General features: G+C 45.3%; 1 protein-coding gene across 2 annotated transcripts in view; it reads right to left on the bottom strand.

Moving 5' to 3' along the window:
* SH2D4B (SH2 domain containing 4B) overlaps nt 1-23,655 on the bottom strand; it is an 82,562-nt gene that overhangs the window by 39,494 nt on the left and 19,413 nt on the right. For both annotated transcript variants that reach the window (XM_070364786.1, XM_005902730.2), the window contains exons 2-4: nt 22,034-22,197; nt 20,317-20,464; nt 4,816-4,963 (exon numbers count right to left, since the gene is read on the bottom strand). In XM_070364786.1, the coding sequence (XP_070220887.1) occupies nt 4,816-4,963; nt 20,317-20,464; nt 22,034-22,197 (460 nt within the window). The remainder of the gene's footprint in view (nt 1-4,815; nt 4,964-20,316; nt 20,465-22,033; nt 22,198-23,655) is intronic.

Genomic DNA, 23,655 nt, shown 5'->3' with positions numbered 1-23,655 from the left:
GTGACAGCCCTTCACAGCTTAGAGAGCACCTGGGTTCCTCTCTCTCATTTCACCCTCCCAACAAGCCTCAACTCTCCATGCTCACCCTCATTTTACAAATGAAGAGACTGAGCAACAGAGCAGAATGAGAACTTGCTCGAGGTCATACACTAGGAAGCAGAGCTAGGACAGGGCTCCCAGCCCAGTGCTCCTTCCCCAGAACACTGTGGCTCGTGTGACTTCACTCTGGAACAGGGCTCCCAGCCCAGGGCTCCTTCCCCAGAACACTGTAGCTCATGTGACTTTACTCTGTGATTGTTCACTTTTTTTTTCACTATAAACTTTTGTCCTGCCTTCTTTTTCCACCTATCTCTCCATCCATTCCAAATTTATATGAACAAATTTTTCTTAGGTCTTGCCTAAGGTTTTACCTTTTTAGCCTTATTTCCATCATTACCCAACATGAAGCCCAGGCTGCAGGCACATCAAAACATGTGCTGGCTTCCCTGGTGGTCCAGTGGTTAAGAGTCCATCTGTCAATGCAGGGGACACAGGTTTGATCTCTGGTCTGGGAAGACTGCACATACCACAGAGCAACCAAGCCCAGGTGCCACAGTTACACAGCCTTCACTCTAGATCCCACAAGCCACAACCACTGAGCCCGTGTGCTGCAACTACTGAAGCCTGTGTGTCTAGAGTCCGTGCTCCACAAGAAAAGCCACCGCAGGAAGCCTGAGCACCTCAGCTAAAGCGCAGCCCCCTCTCGCCACAACTAGAGGAAGCCCACGCACAGCCACGAGGCCCAGCGCAGCAATAAATAAGTTTTTTTAAAACCATGTACCGTGTTCCAAGAACACAAGGACCCCACTTTTGCTCAGTGCTGTTCCCTCTGCTGGGACGCCCTTCTCCACCTTCCCCTTTCCTACTCAGCTTTCCCAAACCACTTGCCGTTTCTTCCACAGGGCCTTTCCAAATGTTCAAATATTTTGTAGCAAAATATTACAGGATTCTTGTGCATTTATGTGTATCAAGGATAGTGGCTTGTAACTCTCTTTGCTTATACTGTCTCTGTCTGGCTTTGGTATGAGGATGATGCTGGCCTCCCCTCCTCTTCAATGTTTTGGAATATTTTGAGAAGGATTTGTGTTCATTCTTTTTTAGATGTTCAGTAGAATCCATCAGTGAAGCCATCTGGTCCTGGACTCTTCTATGTTGGCAGATTTTTTTATTACTGATTCAACATTCTTATTAGTAATTGGTCTGTTCAGTTGTACGTTTTTGAAAGTGATTCATTTCTTCTAGGTTATCTCATTTGTTGGACTATAATCGTTCATAGTAGCTTCTTACAATCCTCAGTATTTTCGTGGCAAGTGTTAGGTAGATGCAAATCAAAATCACAATAAGATAGCATTTCATTAGGATGGATATTAAACAAAACACCAAAAACGAGTGCTAACAAGGATGTGAAGACATTGGCACACTTACACATTGCTTGTAGAAATGTAAATGGTATGGTCACTTTGGAAAACAGAATGGCAGTTTCTCAAAGTGTTAAACATAGAGTTATCATAAGACTCAGAAATTCCACTCCTGGATACATATCCAAGAGAATTGAAAATCCATATTCACAAAAACATACACAAATGCTCAGAGCAACATTATCTGTAACAGCCAAAAAATAGAAACAACCCAAATGGCCATCATCTGATAAACAGAAAAACAAATGTGTGGTATAGAACACATTAGAATTTTATTGTCATAAAAAAGAATGAATGACTGATCCATGCTACAACATGAAGATACACTAAATGAAAGAAGTCAGACACAAAAGACCACATAATACATGATTCTATTTATATGAATTGCCTGTAACAGGCAAATCCATAGAGACAGAAATTAGATTAGAAATTAGATTATTTCCAGGGATATAGTGGGAGGGGGTGAGTAACTGCCAGTGGGCACAGAGTTTCCTTCTCTGGGGATGAAAATGTTCTAGGATTGGAGAGTGGTAATGGTGGGGCGACTTTGTGAGTATACTAGAAACCACTGAACTGCATACTTTGAAAGGATGAATTTTATGGTGTGTGAATTTTATCTCAATTTTTTTAAAGTCTGTCTAATGAATGGGGCAGATGGTTGTGAAATGCTGAAGATCAGAATGCTAGCCAGCGGAAGGCACCTCATATCTCTGTTCTCCCTGCTGTGGCCCTAGTCATCTCCAAAGTCAATCATGCCACAGTCTCCTCCTCTCTCTCACTCCCCAAACCAGCCTGAACTATGTCACTCGACTTTACAAGTTTCCTCTGTCCACGCATACAAGTCGTGTCTTTTTATTTCCTGTATGTTTTGAAGTTTTGACATCTGGGATCTTGCTGGTCCTTCAAATACTGCCCCTCCAAGATCTAGCCATTTCCTAGAGCTAGCAAAGGACCCAGCTGCAAGTGCACCTTTCAAATGCAAACCAACCAATGCAAAGCCCATACCCCAACCACCTCGTTTATCTGGTTTTTGTACTCCTCAGTCTGTCCATCTGCCCTCATCACCCCAGTGCCGGGTATAGAGAACTAGAGACAGCTCCTATACCCCAGAGCCTGCTGAAATTATTCAAAAACCCACTCCAGTATTCTTGCCTGGAAAATCCCATAGACAGAGAAGGCTGGTCGGCTACAGCCCACAGGGTCGCAAAGTGTCGGACACACTAAACGACGCCACTTCACTTCAGCCAGTCCTGTCTGTTCACCCTGTCCTGCCTTACCTCTGGGGCTTCCCAGGTGGCGCTAGTGGTAAAGAAGCCGCCTGCCAATACAGGAGACTTAAGAGACACCGGTTCAATCCCTGGGTCAGGAAGATCCCCTGGAGGAGGGCACAGCAACCATTCAAGTATTCTTGCCTGGAGAATCCCATGGACAGAGGAGCCCGGTAGGCTATAGTCCATAGGGTCACAGAGTCGAACACGACTGAAGCAACTGAGCTCGCACACACGCATGCCTTACCTTTCCCAATGACTCCATAGTAAAGGCTCTTGCCCACTTTTTCTACTTGTTTCCTCTGCCTTTTGACTCACCCTGGTGCTTCTTGTGTGGCCCTGCATGGCATGCCATGCTCTCCATTTCTAGGAATCTGTGGGCAAAAACTTCTTGCAACAGTCGTTTCCACATCTGCATGCCTATCCATACCTGGTTAAAGCAAGTCTCGCGTACATATTAAAACACCACCTTCAAGCTTAGTTCCACTTCCTCTTTCCCACCTAACTTCTTGCCACCCCCGACACTCTCCAAGATTAAGAGCCACCTATACATCTCTAATGGCTCAGACGGTAAAGAATCTGCTTGCAGTGCAGGAGACCTTGGCTTGATCCCTGGGTCAGGAAGATCCCCTGGAGAAGGGAATGGCAACCCACTCCAGTATTCTTGCCTGGAGAATTCCATGGACAGAAGAGCCTGGCAGGCTACAGTCTATAGCATCGCAAAGAGTCAGATATGACCAAGTGATTTTCACTTTTTCACATACATCTCTAACTTCCTAAGCAGACCACATCCCTTCATCATATTCTGGGTCCTCCATCCTGACTACCTTCTCCAGCCTCTTTGTCTGATATCCCCATGCTCCCAGCAGCCTCACTTTATACCTTCTCATCTGGAATGCCACCAGAATAGCCACCATGTGCTCCAACAGAACGTGTACCTTTTCCCTCAAAGCCCTTAGCCTGTGTGTCTAGCTCCTGCCTGGGCAGCGAGTTCCCCCAAGATACAGACCATGATCCCTCATCTCTGGATCTCCAGGGCTTAGCACACAGCCAGAAAATTATTGGTAACTCAGTAAATGTAGAGTTTTACTCTTTAGTATAAGAAATCTCCCCAACAGGCAAGTAAGTTCCTTGAGGATGGAGCTCTTACCCTCTGGATCCTTAGCAGAACCATATACATGGTTGACACAGGTTAAAGGCATCTGGGCTAAGCAGATGAACTGGAATGATGACTGAGCAAATAGACATGTGGGAGGAAAGTGGCTGAGAAAACAGGCCAGTTTCCCAGTCCTCATTAAGAAAGCTTAGGACCTTCGTGGTGTTCCAGGGGCTAAGACTTTGAGCTCCCAATGCAGGAGGCCTGAGTCAGGGAACTAGATCCCATATGCCGCAACTAAGAGTCTGCATGCTGAAAGGAAGATCTAGTGACCTAATTAATCACTGCAGACGGAAAGGAAGATCCAGCAGACCTAACTAATCACTGCAGATGGTGACTGCAGCCATGAAATTAAAAGACGCTTACTCCTTGGAAGAAAAGTTATAACCAACCTAGAAAGCATATTAAAAAGCAGAGACATGACTTTGCCAACAAAGGTCCACCTAGTCAAGGCTATGGTTTTTCCTGTGGTCATGTATGGATGTGAGAGTTGGACTATAAAGAAAGCTGAGTGCCGAAGAATTGATGCTTTTGAACTGTGGTGTTGGAGAAGACTCTTGAGAGTCCCTTGGACTGCAAGGAGATCCAACCAGTCCATCCTAAAGGAGATCAGGCCTGAGTGTTCATTGGAAGGACTGATGCTGAAGCTGAAACTCCAATACTTTGGCCACCTGATGTGAAGAGCTGACTCATTTGAAAAGACCCTGATGCTGGGCAAGATTGAGGGCAGGAGGAGAAGGGGACGACAGAGGATGAGATGGTTGGATGGCATCACTGACTCAATGAACATGAGTTTGGGTAAACTCCGGGAGTTGGTGATGGACAAGGGAGGCCAGGCATGCTGCAATCCATGAGTCGCAGAGTTGGACCTGACTGAGTGACTGAACTGACCTGAACTGAACTAATTTTTTTTAAAAAAGCAAGTGCTACTCACACTGTTCTTCCCACTCACGTTCCTCCTTCTCGCTGGGGTGGCTTTGCAGCTGGGCCTGCTTCAGGGTCCAGTAGAGTTCCTTCGCCCTCTGCTCTTCCTGGAGGCGAATCTGCTCTTCTCCTCGCTTCCTCTCCTCTTCCTCTTTCCTCTAAAAAACATGGAGACAGAATGACATTAGGTGATAGTAACAGGTCACAGGCAGTCAGGGCTGAGATGTCACATGGAAAGGTGGCCAGAGGAGGCCACTCCAGACTCTGTCTCTACACACATGAAGTGGTAACAGTTACATCTGATCAGGCCATGGTAAAGATCAAATGACTTGAAATATGTGAACAAAATATGTGAAGCTTTCTGCAATAATAAGAGAACTCTGGGCCACGCCTGGTCACACTTCCATTCTGGGGAAGAGGGAAGTGGGCATGAGGAGGGGAGCCTGGTTTTCTTGGAGGCAAGTCAAGCAGGATATGATTATTGTTGTTGCTATTCAGTCACCCAGTCATGTCTAATCCTTTGCAAACCCGTGGACTGCAGCACACCTGCCTCCCTGTCCCTCACGTCTCCCAGAGTTTGCCTAAGTCCATGTTCTTTGCATCAGTCATGCCAGCCAGCCATCTCATCCTCTGACACCCTCCTCTCCTTCTGCCCTCAATCTTTCCCAGCATCAGGGACTTTTCCAATGAGTCGTCTGTTTGCATCAACCACCTGGTCATGGCAAAGGGGCTTGCATAACTCAGTGAAGTCATGCCATGCAGGGCCACCTAAGATGGACAGGTCATAGCAGAGAGTTCTGACAAAACTTAACCCACTAGAAGAGGGAATGGCAAACCAGCCCAGTATACTTGCTGTGAGAACCTCATGAATTGTATAAAAGGCCAAAAAGATATGACACCAATAGATGAGTCCTTCAGGTCTGAAGGTGTCCACTATGCTACTGGGGAAGAGTGGAGGATATGATTATATCTTAACCTCATTTCCAAAGAAGATATTTCAAAGAGAAAACAGTTTCAGGGGCCCCAAATCTCCAAATTTTGTCCTGCTTTCAAGCTCCAAAAAGGCTGTGTGTATTTTCCTTTACTTTTGTTTAATCAAAGCAACATGAACGCACATGTCAGTCATGCCAGAAGGCTTGTTACAAAAAAAAATTAATTCTCTAAACCACTTTACCCAACCTGCTGCTGCTGCTGCTGCTAAGTCGCTTCAGTCGTGTCCGACTCTGTGCGACTCCAGAGACGGCAGCCCACCAGGCTCCCCCGTCCCTAGGATTCTCCAGGCAAGAACACTGGAGTGGGTTGCCATTTCCTTCTCCAAAGCATGAAAGTGAAAAGTGAAAGTGAAGTCGATCAGGTTGTCTACTTGAAAGTTATACAGTCGTGTCCGACTCCTAGTGACCCCATGGACTGCAGTCTACCAGGCTCCTCTGTCCATGGGATTTTCCAGGCAAGAGTACTGGAGTGGGATGCCATTGCCTTCTCCGTTACCCAACCTACCCCACTCTTATCTAGTGCCTAGAGGTCACCATTCTCAATTATTTTAGCTTTCTTTTATGTGGTTATATCCATGTCTGAATAATGCTGCTAATTATTGATTTATTTTTAATATAAATTTATTTATTTTAATTAGAGGTTAATTACTTTACAATATTGTATTGGTTTTGCCATACATCAACATGAATCAGCCACGGGTATACACATGATCCCCATCCTGAACCCCCCTCCCACCTCCCTCCCTGTACCATCCCTCTGGGTCATCCCAGTGCACCAGCCCCAAGCATCCCGTATCATGCATTGAACCTGGACTGGCGATTCGTTTCATATATGATATTATACATGTTTCAATGCCATTATTGATTTATTGATTCTAGACATTACTACCTTTTTTTTGGTACATGAATATTTAGCACTTATATTTCCCACACTGGTGTAAACCCATATTTTTCTTCTCATCACCCTCACAATAGATTTACATCACAATTCATAATTATATCAAAGATTGGTACATAATTAAATATAGTTCACAGGACTTCCCTGGTGGTCCAGTGGTGAAGAATCTGCCTGCCAATACCGGGGACACAGGTTTGATCTCTGGTCCAGGAGGATCCCACATGACCCATAATGACTGTGCTCACATGCCACAACTACTGAGCCCACGCTTTAAAGCCTGGGCTCTGCAACAAGAGAAGCCACCGCAATGAGAAGCCTGCACACCAGGACAAAAAGTAGCCCCTACTCACTGCAACTAGAGAAAACCCATGCACAGTTATGAAGGCCCAGTGCAACCATAAATAAATAAAATTTTTTTAAATAAATGTAGTTCACTGTAAAGCCATCAGGGGCTCCCCTGGTGGCTCAGTGGTAAAGAATCTGCCTGCCAATGCAGGAGATGCACATTGGATCCCTGAGTTGGGAAGATCCCCTGGAGGAGGAAATGGCAACCCCCTCCGGTATTCTTGCTTGGGAAAATTCTATGGATGAGAGCAGCCTGGTGGGCTACAGTCCAGAGGGTCACAAAGAGTTAGACACAATTTAGCAACTAAACAACAGCAACATATGTATAGCTAGATCTATATACATATTTTGTATCATATGTATATTATTTATATATCCATATAGAGTCATGTCAAAATATCTATGTTACCTTTGCATATAACTGCTAGGCTAGCTAAGCATAGAATTTGATTAAAATCATTTTCCTGCAGAACTTAGAGGACTTCACTTCCTTATCTTCTAGCATCCAGTACTGCCACTCGGATTCTCATTCTTCTGCATAAGGCACTATTTTCCTCTTTATCTCTGAATTCTGAAGCTTTTTAATAGATGTGTCTTGGTGTGGAGTTTCTTTCATTGATTACTAGGCACTCAGGGTGCTTTTGATTGGAGTTTCAGGTCCTAGTCTACTACATCTCTGCTTCGGATTTTTCTGATAATTTCTCTCCTCTCATTTTGCTTTTTCCTTCCTAGAATTCCTATGTGTCAACTGCTGGACTTCTTGATTTGACCCTCTAAGTGCCTTATCCTTTCTCTCCTACTTCCTGCCTCTTGCCTTTTTGTTCTACTTCCTGGTTGATTTCACTGACTTTATCCCCCAAACCTTCCACTGAATTTTTTATTTCAGCTAGCACATTTATAATTCCCAAGCCCTCTTTTATTCTTTGCTTGTTCCTTTTTGCTTTGTGGCATTCTGTACTTGTTTCATAAACGCCAGAACTCATCTCTGAGGATTTTAGAGATTTTTCTCCCTCATATTCTGATGTAGGTCTATTTCTTCTGGGTTTTTTTGTTTTGTTTTGTTCTTTTCTTTAAAGTTTGTTTTATTTGGTACCTATCATTTGTGTCAGAGGTTTTCTTCTGATGTCTGATGTTCCCTGACTGCTCACAATTCAAAGAGGAAAGCAGGTGTGTTTCTGAGGGACTTCCCTGGTGGTCCAGCGGTTAAGAATCCTCCTTGCAATCCAGGGGACACATGTTTGATTCCTGGTTGGGGAACTAAGATCCCACTTGCCTTGCAGCAACTAAGCCCACACACCACAGCTACTGAGCCCACACAGCACCACGTGTCGTAACTAAAGACCCAAGGCAGCCAAACTTAAAAAAAAAAAAAAAAAAAGTATATCTGAAACAGAGACTCGGAGTGTGTATTCGGGGTTTCCTTGGGTTTCACTCTAAGAAGACTGGATGAGGGATCAGCCACTCCACTGAGAACCCTCAGGTGGAAACACCTGGAGGTTCTTTCTCTGCAATTATTTGACATCTTCTGTGTCCACCTGGGTGGTGCCTGACCACCAACATCCCAGGAATCTGCACAGGAGGCACGCTACAGGTAGGACAGCCTTTAGACTCAAGCAAGCAGGACCCCTAGCCTGAGCCCCATGATTCATGAGAAACCAAAGCTTTGAGGTACCTTTTTGCAAATTGTCCCTGCAAGTTTCCCAGAAATGGTACCCCAGGACAGGCAGGGGCAGATGTAGGTTCAGGTAAGATGCCCCAAACCCAGACCAGGTCCCATTCAGCCCTTCAGGGTACTCTCTGACCCTCTCCTCCATGCAAAGGGTTAACCAAGTGCTCTACGGAGCTCCAGGATTCATAACTATGGAGTCACTCCCAGGTCCAGTGGCCAAGCCCTGGTTCCAGAAGGGTAGCCCAGTGAGCAGATGAATGTTCCTGGCCAACAGAATATTTTTATAATAGGATCACCTGAGATTGGGCCACCAGAATAGAGTTAATAGGCTGAGTTTATGTAGCTCAAATTATTAACTTGCTATAGACAAAAACACCACCAAAAAAACAATGTGACCAGTTCTGGATACCCTACAGGCAACCCTGACTGTAGGTCCCACGGTTCAGAGTTCAAACCTGTGCTTGTTCCCCCGGATTCCTACCCGCCCCCATCTGTTCTCCCCACTTGTCCTGATACACTGAGCCCCAGTGTTGTCCCTTCCACTCCCGGTCAGAGGGAGGGATGAAGCAGCCTAAAGAGACAGGTGCGTGCAGGGAACTGAGGGTCCAGCCGCTCCGTGCAGAAACGTGCCCCCAGTCCCTCATTCGCAGCGCCATCCTTCACTGAACCCGCTGTCCCCAAGTCTCGAGCCTGTGGGGCCTCTGGGCTGAACTCATTCAGGACCACCAGCCCCTTCCTGCAGGTGCCCGCTAACCTCCCATCACTCTCCCTCTGTCTTCCAGAAACCAAATTTCTTTGGGCATTATTTTCATCTGTTCTTCCCCTCCTCTCATTTTCTGTTTCTGTGGCTTATAATTTTTTCAGTCCGCTGATAGTTTAATGGATCAAGAAGAAAAAACAAAGAAGATGGGAACTGAGTTTTGAGCCCCTCGTTTAAAAAACAAACAAACAAACAAACAAGGATTTTGTCGCTTCTGAAATGACACAGATTGAGAATTTTTCTCCAATTCAACAATCATGTTTTTAAATTCTAAAAAAAGACAAATTCCTAATGACCCACTCTCTAGGAGTTAGTAATTAAGGGATAAAGATGTTAAGGGGCTTCTCCAGTCATTCACCAAATCCTTACTGAGCACCTACGAGACTCTGCCTGCTCCAGGCACTGGGGACATAGCTGTGAAAAAGGCACTTAGCCTCACTCTCTCAGAGCTTGCCTTCCAATGACAGAAAAACACTCATCTGGTAAAATAAAAAATATATCAGAATATCAGAAGTACTATATATCATACTATGTAATATATCATATTACATATAATATTTATATAATACACTATACAATATATCATATTATATAATAAAGTATACAGAGAATTAAAACAGGGTAAGTGATAGAGTCTAGACAGCTACTTTAGACAGTGTGACCAGAAATCCTCTGAGAAGGGGCTGCTCTGAGACCTAAATAATACGAAGGCTGATGAGTGAATCTCAGGGAGAAGAAACTTCTAGAGAGAGGGAACCACAGGCTCAATGGCCCCAGCATTGGAAATGGGTTTGGCATGTCTGAGTAGGGAATTATCCACTACAGCTGGAAGGAAAACAAGTCAAAATTCTATCTTTAATGAGTCTGAGATGCCATCTGACATCCAAGAGACCCGCTGTGGGTAGGGGGATGCACAAACCTGGGGCTTAAGGGGCCCAGGGACTTAAGCTCAGGCTGCAGAGGCTGAGTGAGAGGCCTTCTGCACGGGGGTGATGTTTCTCAGCCACGGACTTGATGTTGTCAATTAGAGAAAGAACGTAGATCAGAGAAAACACCCAGAATGCCTTGGGGGCACTGAGCCATTTATAAGTTGAGAGAAAGAGTTGGAGCCAGAAAGTGAGACTGAGAAGGCAGACCAAGGGGTAAGATAAAAACCCAGAAGGGGCTACGTCTGCAGGAGAAGCTGAGAAGAAAAGGGGGGTGGTGAGCCGAGCTGCAGGCTACTGAGACACCACAAGAGATGACAGAGAAGCACCAAGGGACCGCAGAACGTGGTCTCAGGACCACGAGATGTGAGATCTTGTCAACAGCAGCCCTGGTGGAGCGAATGGGCAGCCATCCAGGCAGCATGGGGGAGAGAGAGGAAGTGATCACAAACAACTCCTTTCAAGACATTTCCTTCTAAAAATGAGCAGAGACAGGAAGCAGCAGCCAGAGGGGGCTGTGGGGTTAAGCTAGAAAAGGGAGGGTGAGTTGGTTGTTCTTTAAGATGCAAAATACTAGAGCAGAGAGTTAATGACGGATGCAAAACTGGAACCAAAGTCTGTCTGCCTCCAAAACAGAAAAAATCGAATTTTACCCCAAAGTTGTATTTCACTTTCATCAGTCACTAGCATCTCAGCAGCATAAAAACGAAGCGTCACACTGGCATGGCACATCACAGTTTACAAAGTGGGTTTCCCATTCTTCTCCCAGGAATCCTTAATCGGATTGTGGTCACCACATTGCTCAATACACTGCGCACTAACCAAGAGAGCTTCCACCAGGGACTATAGATCTATCGTCCACTCACAGAAGTCTTCCAAACAGGAGTGATCGCAGGGAAATTACAGACAGTTGAGGCATGTCAGAGCCAGAGGGCTTTCAACCCCCCAGTCTTACTTCCTTGTGAGGATACTAGTTTTCCCGGCTGCCATAACAAAGCACCATAGACTGGGGAAGGTAGGCTTAAACAACAGATATTTATTGTCTCACAGTTCTGGAGGCCAGAAGTTCAAGACCAAAGTGTCAGCAGGGTTGATTTCTTTCTGAGCCCTCTCTTCTTGGCTTATAAGCAGCACATGGTCTTTCCTCTGTGTTCACCCATGTCTCTGTCCAAATTTCCTCTTCTTTTAAGGGTAACAAACATATTGATTTAGCTTGGACTGTAGCCTGCCAGGCTCCTCGGTCCATGGAATTCTCAAAGCAAGAATATTAGAGAGGGTTGCCATTCCCTTCTCCAGATCTTCCCAACCTAGGGATCGAACCCAGATCTCCTGCACTGCAGGTAGATTCTTTACCATCTGAGCCACCTGGGAAGCCATTGATTTAGGGCCTGCCCTAAAAACCTCATTTGAACTTAATTTCCTCTATAAAGACCTTTAGGTCCAAATACAGTTACATCCTGAGACCCTAGGGTTGGGAGTTCAACATATGTATTTTAACTGGACACAATTTACCATAACAAGGAGACTTAGTACCCCCAGAAAAGGGTTATGACTGGTGTACCATAGATAAATGGCATTTGACCAACCACCTCAAATTAAATACAGTGTTCCGACTCCAACCAGCTGTGGCAACAGGAAGCAGCATGGTAAATGGCAGTGCCCACTTCCCTCCCCACCCACTCCTATCCCAACTCCACGACTTCCATTCTACTCCCTGCTTCTACAAGTTCAACTTTGTTAGACTCCACATTTAAGTAAGATCATGCAGCATTTGGCCTTCTGTGTCAAGCTTATTTCACTTAGCATAATGTTCTCCAAGTTCATCTGCGTTGTCACAAATGTCAGGACTTCCTTCTAAGACTGAATAATATTTCGCTGTATATACACATATACTACTTTTAAAAATCTATCTATAGATACTTTAGCTGTGTGGCGAAAAGGCACAAAGCTTCAGTTATATAGAAAGCAAAAATTCTGGAGATCTATCATACAGCAAGAGGACTATAAATGAACACTGTATTTAATGGACATGGGTTTCATCAAACTAGTGCTCTCATCACACAAAAAGAGTAGGTGAGGTAATGGATATGTTAGTCAGCTTGATTGTGTCACCATTTCATAATGTACATGTATATCATAATGTCACGTTGTACACCTTACTGCTGCTGCTGCTGTTAAGTCGCTTCAGTCGTGTCCGACTCTGTGCGACCCCATAGACAGCAGCGAACCAGGCTCCCCCGTCCCTGGGATTCTCCAGGCAAGAACACTGGAGTGGGTTGCCATTTCCTTCTCCAATGCATGAAAGTGAAAAAATAAAGTGAAGTCGCTCAGTCGTGTCTGACTCCTAGCGACCCCATGGACTGCAGCCCACCAGGCCCCTCCGTCCATGGGATTTTCCAGGCAAGAGTACTGGAGTGGGGTGTCATTGCCTTCTCCTCTCATACAATTTTGATTTGTCAATCACACCTCAATAAAGATGGAGGAAAATTTACTACCAATAAATAGACAGATAGATGGATGGATGGCAGTTCCACAGTGCACTCAGTTCTTTTCTCCTGAGAATGGGACACCACCAGAAACCAAGGACTTCCCTGGCGGTCCAGTGGCTGGGACTCTGTGCTCCCAAGCAGGGGGACTGGGTTCCGTCCTTGGTCACAGAATTAGATTTCACGTGCCACAACTAACAGTCCCCATGCCATAACTAAAGATCAAATAAGTAAAGAAAGAAACAAAGAAATACTTTTAAAAGAGAGCCAGAAACCTGCATCAAGCTCCACCTCAAAGGAACATGACCGGTCACTTACTGTGGCAAAGGTAAGCTCTTCACAGAAATGAATTGATAAAAGAAGACATTTTCCACCACAAATAAAGAGTATGGCATCATCCTCACCCTGGTTTTGCAAAAATGCTCAACCTTTACAGCTGAAATTGCCTGGAAACTCTCACTGTTGCTACTTTCAGAATCCTTTGGCCCATCTGTGATCACTGAAGGCCATCTTTCTTTGGGTTCGCAGCGAAAGGCCAATACAGCCAAAAGGCAGGTAGGCAAACACTTGCCTTCCACCTTAGGAGTCGATTGCCTTTTTCTGGCAAGCCCAAAGCCCTCTGAGCTGTCCAGCTGATCCAGTCCCCCTTCTCCTGATAACACATGAGTAACAGCACACCACAGGAGCCCACAGACGCGCAGTCCATCTCACCCCAGTGGAAAATGTCACGAAGACATATGCTTTTTCTGGAAGGCACAGTCCTTTTTGGTTTTGGCCTGGCCCAGTGATACCATCGTGTCTTGTAGGACAACATGCTCCCAAAGGACAGGGCCAGGCCCGTGTCGTTCATTTTTCTATCACCAGTACCCCGCACAGGGCCAGGCAGATAGTAGCTGTTCCATAAACATTGACCAGAAGAGCGGGTGACTTAATGAATTGATGAAGAGAGCGTTTGTGATGATCTGTGATGAGGAAAGGGTAAACCGCCCCATGCTGTGTCTCGCTGATGCCAGCCTTGTCCAAGAGAAATTCAGAGAAAGTCTACAAATGTTCGAGAGAAATTAAAGCAGCGATAGCATGGTTGCAGAGCGTGTCGTGAGGTGGCCAAAATGAACTCCAGCCTTAAAGGAAAAAGAACAGAAAGAGAATGGCTTGGAGTAGAAAACAGAGGGAAATGAAAGGAGAACTTGGCTGCGCCGAGTCTGTTCCCCATCACGGAAACCCGGAGGAGGCAGGATGGGGCAGGAGGCTTACAGGCTGGGAAGGGAGGGCACAGGCCTCGAGGGTGAGGGGCAGAGCAGGAGCTCTGCTGCCCATGTGCTGGGGGTGGAAGCAGAGAGAGAAGCACCCAAAAGCAGTCTGAGGAGTTTAAAAAAAAAAAAACGGGGGAAAATGCAAATTTTATCTGGCTCCACGACCTTTTTACTAAAAAAAAAAAAAAAAAAACTTCTGTATGCACGTAAACTGCATTCAAATAGTGCCAGCAACTCAGCTGGTAAAGAATCTGCCTGCAATGCAGGAGACCCCGGTTTGATTCCTGGGTCAGGAAGTTCCCCTGGAGAAGGGATAGGCTACCCACTCCAGTGTTCTTGCCTGGAGAATCTCCATGGATAGAGGAGCCCGGTGGGCTACAGTCCATGGGGTCGCAAAGAGTCAGACATGACTGAGTGACAAAGCACAGTGTCAGCCACAACAGAATGTTGTTTTTTTTTAAAAAAAAAAACAAAAACAAAAACAGTTTTCTAGCTATCTGTAGCTCTTATTTTTAAATTCTGTCTTTAACCCTACAGAAGGTTCTGGGAGTATGCCTCCTATTTTATGAATTTCCTATGACCAGGCTCCCCAGGCAAACTCCCTCAACCACCAGGTTTCTCATACAGGTTCTCTCCTCTCCTCCATTCCCCACTCTTCTCTGTCCTGGGTGGAAAAACAAAAGCAACAAACACCAACCTCAGCATGACCATTCCAAGCACATTCTCTCTCCTCCAAGCCTGAACCTCCTTCCCAGATCCCCATGCAAAAGGCTGGTGCCATCTAGCCATCCCTCCAACTGGGGCTCAGACGCCTTGCTCTCTGCTTTCCTTCATGTGCTAAGTCGCTTCAGTCATGTCCAACTCTTAGCGATTCCACAGAGTGTAGGCTCCTCTGCCCTCCCTCCAGGCTCCTCTGTCCATGGGACTTCCCAGGCAAGAAAACTGGAGTGAGTTGCCATGCCCTCCTCCAGAGGATCTTCCTGACCCTGGGATCAAACCTAAGTCTCTTCAGTTCAGTCTCTCAGTCATGTCTGACTCTGCAACCCCATGGACTGCAGCACGTCAGGCCTCCCTGTCCATCACCTACTCTGGGAGTCAACTCAAACACACGTCCATTGAGTCAGTAATGCCTCTTAGGCCTCCTGCATTGGCAGATGGGTTCTTTACCACTAGCGCCACATACCAACATCTAACTGATTGTTGATTTCACCACCAGCGTTTCTTTGTCCATCCCCTTTATCTCTTCATAGTCCCAGACTCTGTCCAGACCCTCATCATTTCCCACTTTGACCATTGCAAAGATCTCCTAATTGGCTCCCCCTCAGAAGGCAATGGCACCCCACTCCAGTACTCTTGCCTGGAAAATCCCATGGATGGAGGAGCCTTGTAGGCTGCAGTCCATGGGGTCTCGAAGAGTCAGACACGACTGAGCGACGTCACTTTCACTTTTCACTTTCATGCATTGGAGGAGGAAATGGCAAGCCACTCCAGTGTTCTTGCCTGGAGAATCCCAGGGACGGGGGAGCCTGGTGGGCTGCCGTCTCTGGGGTCACACAGAGTCGGACACGACTGAAGCGACTTAGCAGCAGCAGCAGCAGCACCCTAAATGCTCATCACTTGAATCACATCACCAGTTTTCCTCGTAAGACGTGATCAAACATGGCCCTCTGAATACACGCAGGTCTGCTTTGCCCACAGAAAATAGTCCACCTCCTTGGCATAGCATTCAAGGGCCTCACAGCCAGTCTTTCCAGATTTTTGTCTGCCTCCACCCATCATGTGCTTTTTTCTCTCCCCCAGCAGATCATTTCTCACCCCATTTATCTCCTTTCCATTTTCTGTCTTTGTGCAGGGTTTCTGGAAGGACCTCTGCCCTCTAAGGTGCCTCCGGTCGTGGTTGGGGCTGAGTGGCTGCTCAGAATTCTCTCTTCCCTGGCACCTGGTAAGCTCTTTGAGAACAGGGAGTTTATTACTACCACCACCACCCTCCTCCAAACAACCTCCACTTCTGGTCTCAGGGGAAAAAGTATTAAATTAGATGAATGTTATCGGTGCATTGCTGCATGCAAGATTCGTATTATGTTAGCATCTTGATGTAGGAAGACACAATAAAAATTATCTAACCAATCTCTAACCCGTTGCGTAAATCCCTTTGGCAAAGCTGTTGCAGTTATCTATTGCTAAGTATTATAACAACAAGCTATCAGCAAAATCTAGTGGCTTAAAACACAAACGTTTTATGTGCTTGAGATTCTGAAGATACTAGTTCGGGCCAGGCTTGGCTGGGTGGCCTTTCGGCTGCACATTATGTCAGTCATGGTCGAGTACTTGGCTGAGGTCACTGACTGGAAGAACCACAAAGGCTTCACTCGCGTGTGTGGTGCCTAGGTGCTCCTTCACACAGCCTCTCTTTAGCTAGCCTGGGTGTCCTTGCAGATAGCCTGGGAACCTAGGGCAGGAAGGCTTCTTGTGAGGCAGCTTCCAAAAGTGAGCCTTGCCAGAGGGTGCAATCTGCTCTTGTCCATCCTCGGAATTTACACACAGTCATTTCTACTGCACCCTACAGACCAAGGCTAGCCACAAGGTCACAGAGGCTCAGTGGTGGGGAACCAGACTCCTCCTCTCAAAGGAAGGAGAGGCCAAGTATTTGCTGCCAGGCATATTTAATCCACCACTGAAACCTTCTCAGATACTGTTTCAGCCTACACATAACCACTTCCTGTGATGGAGAGCCTGTCACAATAAAAGGGTAGTTCATTTACAGACAGCTCTGCCAGAAAATGGGGCTCCCAGGTGGCTCAGTGGTAACAAATCTGCCTGCCAAGGCAGGAGATGCTGGCGACACGGGTTCTATCCCTGGGTGGGGAAGATTCCCTGGAGAAGGAAATGGCAACCCACTCCAGTATTCTTGCCTGGAGAATTCCACGGACAGAGGAGCCTGGCGGGCTACAGGCGTGTAGCAGAGTCGGATATGATTTAGCAACTAAGTACGGACGCACTGACAGAAAATATCTCAGCTCATTAACAAGGACCATCCAGCCCCAACGTCTGATCTGATGTTCCTTAATGAGCCTTCCAAGGCCTCAAAGATGCTACTTGCACTTCTGAGGCTCCTCAGAGCAGACATACTTACTATGTATATTAAACACATATAACACATTTATATGTGTTCACACAGAAAAAACACATACAAAAAAAAACCACACAATAACGATAACCTTTGGAAATAACACAAAAGCCTGCATTTGGGTTCCTCAGTGAACATATGGCTTTACTGATTCCTCCATAAACCCCAACACAGAGCCAGCATACAATTTCTACCCCTCAATCACTGAGGTCCTCAAGGAGACATCAGAGAATCTCTGCTGGGAACCGAGCCCCAAGACTCCAGGTCCGCCAAGCTACCCTCCCGGCATCTGGGACTCAGCCCACCTCTGGGGAGGAGGGAGGCTAGGGATTGGAACAGGCGATGCTCACTGCTGGAGACATGTGAAAAGTACTGGTTTTCTTCCCCAGCAGACTTAAATTGTTATTGTTTAGTTGCAAAGTCACGTTGGACTCTTTTGCGACCCTATGGACGGTGGCCCACCAGGCTCCTATGCAAAATCCAGCAATACAAACTAAGCATCTCTCCAGTGTGGATGGGATTTGAGTCACTACTATGGAATTACATGGTTAATTTCAATCAGTGTGACAATGATTCTTGTGGCTATGACAGGAAATGTCCTTCTTTGTGGGAGACGCACACTGAAGGATTAGGTTTGATCGGGAAGCTCCCAGGCCAATGACAGGCATTATTTGAAAATCTTGTTGGACCACAGTCTCACTCTTTTGTCTACATGTTGTCTGTGGCTGCTTTTGTGCCATGATGTCCTAGTGAGCAGTTGTGTCAGAGACAGCATGACCCACAGAGTCTAAAATACTGACTATCTGCTCCTGTACAGAAAATAGTTTGCCAACTCCTGGGTTAGAAAGCACTATGTCTGCAGTTTTCTCTCAAAGTGTTTGACAGCGACAAAAAAGTACAAGTATGTCTATGTGACCGTGTGTGCGCCTGTGGGTATGCATGTGTGGACGGAGAAAGAGAAGAGCAAAGAGCATGAAATCGAGGCAAAATATTAATAATCGGTAAATGTAGGTGGATAATATTAATATCTGAGTACTCATGTCGTTTTTCTTTCCACTTTTCTCCAAGTTTGAATTTTTTTTTAACGAAGTGTCTTGAGAGTACATATTCCTTCACTTAAAAATGCAAAAGAATCTCCTAGAGAAAAAGGGCAACTCATGGGAAAGTTAAATAAGGAGACCAATAACAATGCAAATATATAGAAGTTGCAGTAGGTTTAAAAGTAATGAGCACAATCACAATAACAATAAAAATATTAAACATAAAATTTAAAAGAGAAGAAACATAGAGCACTTAAAGAAAACAATAAATTTTACCCAAGTCCCAAAAAAAAAGAAGCCCACAAGAACATATGTCACTGAGAATGTTTGGGATTGGGTGGCCAGTGCATTTATAGGTATTTAGGAAAAAAAAAAACTATATCAAAGATAAAAAAAGAAACTTTGGATAAAAGGAAGAACTTATCACATTCCTGAGTAAGATTTAATGATTTAATATTATAAAAAATGTTCATCTTCCACAAATACAGCAATGGTATTGATGCAATTCAATGAAAACCACCACACAGATTTTTTTGGATATTAGGGGAGAAGAGGATACTGAGAATATAATTCAAAAGTAGCTCTAATGGGGAAAAAATGGATGAGATTAGCCAAGGACATTTTAGAAATGAAGAATAATGATACACTCTAACTTTAATAGATGGTAAAATTTATGTTAAGGTTACATACAATTAAACAATTACATCTGGCTCAGGAATAATCAGTCAAAGAAGAAAAATCCACAAAAGGATCCAAAAGTAAGTAAGAAGTAAGAATCAAGGCAGGAAATCCAATGAGAGGAGAGAGGATGATTTACATAGTGAATGATGTTAGCATAATGGGCTAGCCATTTGGAATAAAATAAAGTGAGAGCCATATATCATACCACACAGCAAAGTGAAGGAAAATTGAGTACAAAGAAATGAGATCTGGAAAGACATACAAAGCAATGTAGATTAGTATTTTTATAAGCTTGTGATGATGGTCTTTCTACGCATAAAACAACTAATAGAGAACAAGATTCATATAATTGGCTAATAAAAATTTTAACCTTCTGTACATCATGAACCACTATAACCAAAATTAAGAAAACCGCAACAACAACACTGAGAAAAAAATATCTACAACAGAAATGATATTAAATGGCCAATGTCCCCTTTAGCTAATCATTATAGGGGGAACGTTTTTAAAAATTCAAAAATGGGCAAATGCCATTAATATACAATTCACAAAAATATACAACTGCTGAGATTCAGCATGATTCTTGTTTTTTTTTTCCCTTTTTATTTAGAGTATTTTCTGAGTTTTCTACCCCCTGAGAAATATATTATTCCTACATAGCCAAAAAAAAAAAAATCTCAAAATAGGAACCAGAAGAAAAAATATTAACCTAAGCTTTTTTTCAGGAAACTTAAGCTTCTTGCTACAGGACTGTAAAGCTCCTTTACCAGCTCCAAACTCTGAGTCTCAGAATGAACAGATATGCAAACTTACAAACAATGTCCTGTGCTGGGCAGAAAAATTTACATTTTTCATCTCCTTGAATCCTCCAAAAATCTCAAGGAGATTGTTGTTATTACGAATATTACAAACAAGAAGCTCAGAGAAGTTCAGCAAGCTTCCCAAGGTCACACAACAGTGAGCAATAGAGTTGGAACTGGATCCCAGGCTGGTCTGACCACAGACTCAGCTCTTTTCAGGCCCCACTTCAGGACCCTTGGTTTGGGATGCAGAGGGCTGAGTTCTGATCCTGGCTCTGTCCCCAAACCAATCACCACTACACACAGTCTCTTCCCTATCTGGCCCTCAATTTCCTCATCTGTACAAGGAGAAGTGAATTAGCCAAGATGGTATATCAAGTTCCTTCCTACTCAGACACGTCTGATTTCTATTCTCATAAAGCACTATGAGAGTGCTCTAAAGCATAGAGTGGTTGGCCAAGGACTGGTCCAACCAGAGATCAGCCTGGGGGTTGCAACAGGTGGCCTCACACCGACACCCAGGCACTGGCCCACCTTGAATTCCTCATGGATGCGCTCCTCCAGGACTTTGGCAGCCTTTCGGTCCTCCATCTCCACCTTCCACTTCTCTGCCAGGATCCGGGCTTTCTCATTGGCCAGAGCATCCCGGAACTTTTTGGTGATCTCTGCCTCCTTCTGTTTCCTTTCAAGAGAACAGCAGATATCAGGAGGCATGGGAAAAGAAGGGACCACATGCCGACAGAATTTCAAATAAAAGCCATGCCCAGTCATTCTTGGTCTATCAGAATGGCAAGTGTCTGAGGTTCACAAATGTTGGCAAAGGTGGGGAAAAAACCGTTCCTCTCCTGTACAGGAATGTAAATCAGCAGAACTGCTTTGGAAGCCAGGAAAAAAAAAAAAACAAAACTCAGGAATCCCATTTCTTGCTTGAGTTTACAAAGGTGTAGGGAGATGCACATCAGAGGATTTTTATAACATTAAAAAAAAGGGCAAACAGCACAAATGTCCCTCAACAGGATCAATAAGTTGAGTTCCTCATGTAATGGGATACTATACAGGTACCTTGAATAATGCTGTGGATCTACAGTAATCAATTTATCAAGGTGTGAATACAGCACTTTACAGAGCAGGTATTGCCCTAATCCTCATCATGCTTATCCTAGGTGATGGGTATTGAGTTGTTCTTTAATTAATTCTTTATAGTTTTCAATATTGGTCATATGTCACAATTTTTTTAATTAATTAATTTTTTATTGAAGGATAATTGCTTTACAGAATTTTGCTGTTTTCTGTCAAATCTCAACATGAATCTATGTCACAATTTTATTATTTAGAACATTGTCATTGGACTTCCCTGGTGGTCCAGTGGTTGGGAATCTGCCTGTCAATGCAGGGTACCGGGGTTCAATCCCTGGTCCAGACAGATCCCACATGCGAGGGGCAGCTAAGCCCGTGCGCCACAACTACTGAGCCTGGGCTCTGCTGCTGCTGCTGCTAAGTCACTTCAGTCGTGTCCAACTCTGTGCGACCCCAAAGACCCTTGCCTTCTCTGGAGCCTGGGCTCTAGAGCCTGCATTCTGCAACAAAAGAAGCCACCACAATGAGAAGTCCTCTCGCTGCAAGTAGAGAAAGCTTGCATACAGGACGGAAGACCCAGTGTAGTCAAAAACAGCAACAACAAAAACACCGTGATTAAAACTTGTGGGAAAAGTGTTGGCACCGACCTCATACAAACTTCCAAGTTTAGCAACAAATACGTTGTAAGTTGTTTATGAAAGAAGTCTGACCCTCCCAGTATCAGCAGAGGCTTCAGTGTCCATCTTGTGTGAAAAACAGAGGTAACACAAAGAGGAACAAGCAGACTTTAAGAGTGATATTCAAATTGCCCTGCTGTCCTAGGGACAACTCAGTGAGGGAAGAGGCGAAAGAATATCAAATGTATTATCTCAATAAATCCAACTATATTAAAAAGGTGTTGTGGTCCCCAAACCATAGGTGTAGAAAACTGAGGCCTCGAATCACCTCCCCACTAATGAGTGGAACTGGGACTTGGACCACAAGCTCTACCTGATGTAAGACTAGTTCTTCGGCCACCTAATCTTAGCACAGCTCCAAACAGCCTGCCAGCTGCCTGGCACTGGCTTCTCCTTCCCACCCATAATCTATTATCCTTAATTTGAGCCCACCCCAAGCCTCCGTGTTCAGGCACCAGCACCCTCTCCCCACCACAACACCCGCTGGCACCTCTCACCAGAGTTCCTCGGCTTCCCGCTGCGCCTGCAGCCTCGCTCTCTCTGCAATCAGCTCCTCAGAGATCTCTTCATAGGGCTTGTCACCAGGACCTTCTCCCATGATCCAGACCCAGACCTCGCCATCTGCCCCCAGCAGCCACTGGATGTGCTTGTCACTCGCTGCCTCACAACAGGAGGAAGAAGGAGAAGGAAGGGAAAAAAAAAGGTCAGAGTTGTAATGAGTGAGGAATGACCTGGGTTGACCAGGGGTGCACAACCATCACATCACCATACAAAACCTTGTCATCTGCAAAGAGGATGCCAGACAGAGATTGACCTGTTCCACAGCCATCTCCCCCTCCCATTCCCTCTAGGGAGCAATATGGCAGCCACGTCAGCCTGCTGGAGCAGGTGTTCAGGGCTGGAACTGGTGTCCAAGCCCAGAGACCTGAGATCTTCAGCAGAGCGGACATCAGGTGACTCACTGAAGGAAGACTTGTGTCACTTCCAAGCCAAAGCTTCCCTGGTGGCTCAGACGGTAAGGAAGCTGCTTGCAATGCAGGAGACCTGACTTTGATCCCTGGATGGGAAAGATCCCCTGGAGAAGGGAATGGCTACCCACTCCAGTATTCTTACCTGGAGAATTCCATGGACAAAGGAGCCTGGTAGGCTACAGTTCATGGAGTTGCAAAGAGTTGGACAATACTGAGCAACTAACACTTTCATACAAGCCAAGGCACTTTGGAGTCAAGCATCTTCTGAGTCTTCTCTCTCTCTCATTTCTCATCTCTGTCTATCATGTCCCCTGTCTGTTGACTGGAAGCAAAGAATTGGAGATGGTGGTGTTGCAAGAGGAAGCAGCCGGCCCCTGTATCTCCCTGACCCACATCAGCCCATAACCTGAGCAAGAAATAAATTTGTGTTGGATTAAGTCACTGAGATTTTTCAGTCTGCCTGTTCTAATAGATTCCACTGATAACCATGACTAAAATGGAGATCTGACCCCAAAGTGGGGTACAGGCTGCAACAAGAATATCAACTGACTGTCAGTGCTTTAGTAGTGGTGTTTAGCAGGCTGGTTGGCTGAAGATTCATGTGATGCAGGAACGAAGCATCTGGTAAAGCTGTCAGACACTGTAACTTAAAACAAAGACCCTCATGCCTTCTGAACTTGTCTCTCTTAAGAAAGGAGGTTGGAAAACACAGCACTAGGAGTATGCATTAGTTTCTAGGTGCTGTGTTTGGCAAGATGTTAGGGGAAAGAAATGAGTTCAAGAAAGAATTGAGGAGACGTCCCTGGCAATCCAGTGGTTGGGACTCCACTGCAGGGAGTACGGGTTCAGTCCCTGGTCAGGGAACTAAGATCCCACATGCTGGGTGGTGCAGCCAAAATTTTTTTTAATTTTTTTTTAAGTGTTTAAGAAACAGAAAGAATTGAGCCCAAGGTCATGCTCCCAGCCTTCAGCTGAGCATGGCAGGCTGGTTCCTGGGAGACATGAGACTCCTGTGAAGGGCAACTCCTCAGAGGCTGTAACAAACCTTCCCTGGACAGCCTGGAACGCCTCCACCCAACCTTCCCTCCCCTCTCTTTCACTCAAGGTCATGCCTGCACTGACTACAGCGCGATGGCTCTCCCAGCCTC

Source organism: Bos mutus, chromosome 28, assembly GCF_027580195.1.
Source record: "Bos mutus isolate GX-2022 chromosome 28, NWIPB_WYAK_1.1, whole genome shotgun sequence".
Lineage (NCBI taxonomy): Eukaryota > Metazoa > Chordata > Mammalia > Artiodactyla > Bovidae > Bos > Bos mutus.
This window is presented reverse-complemented; position numbering and strand designations above follow the sequence as displayed.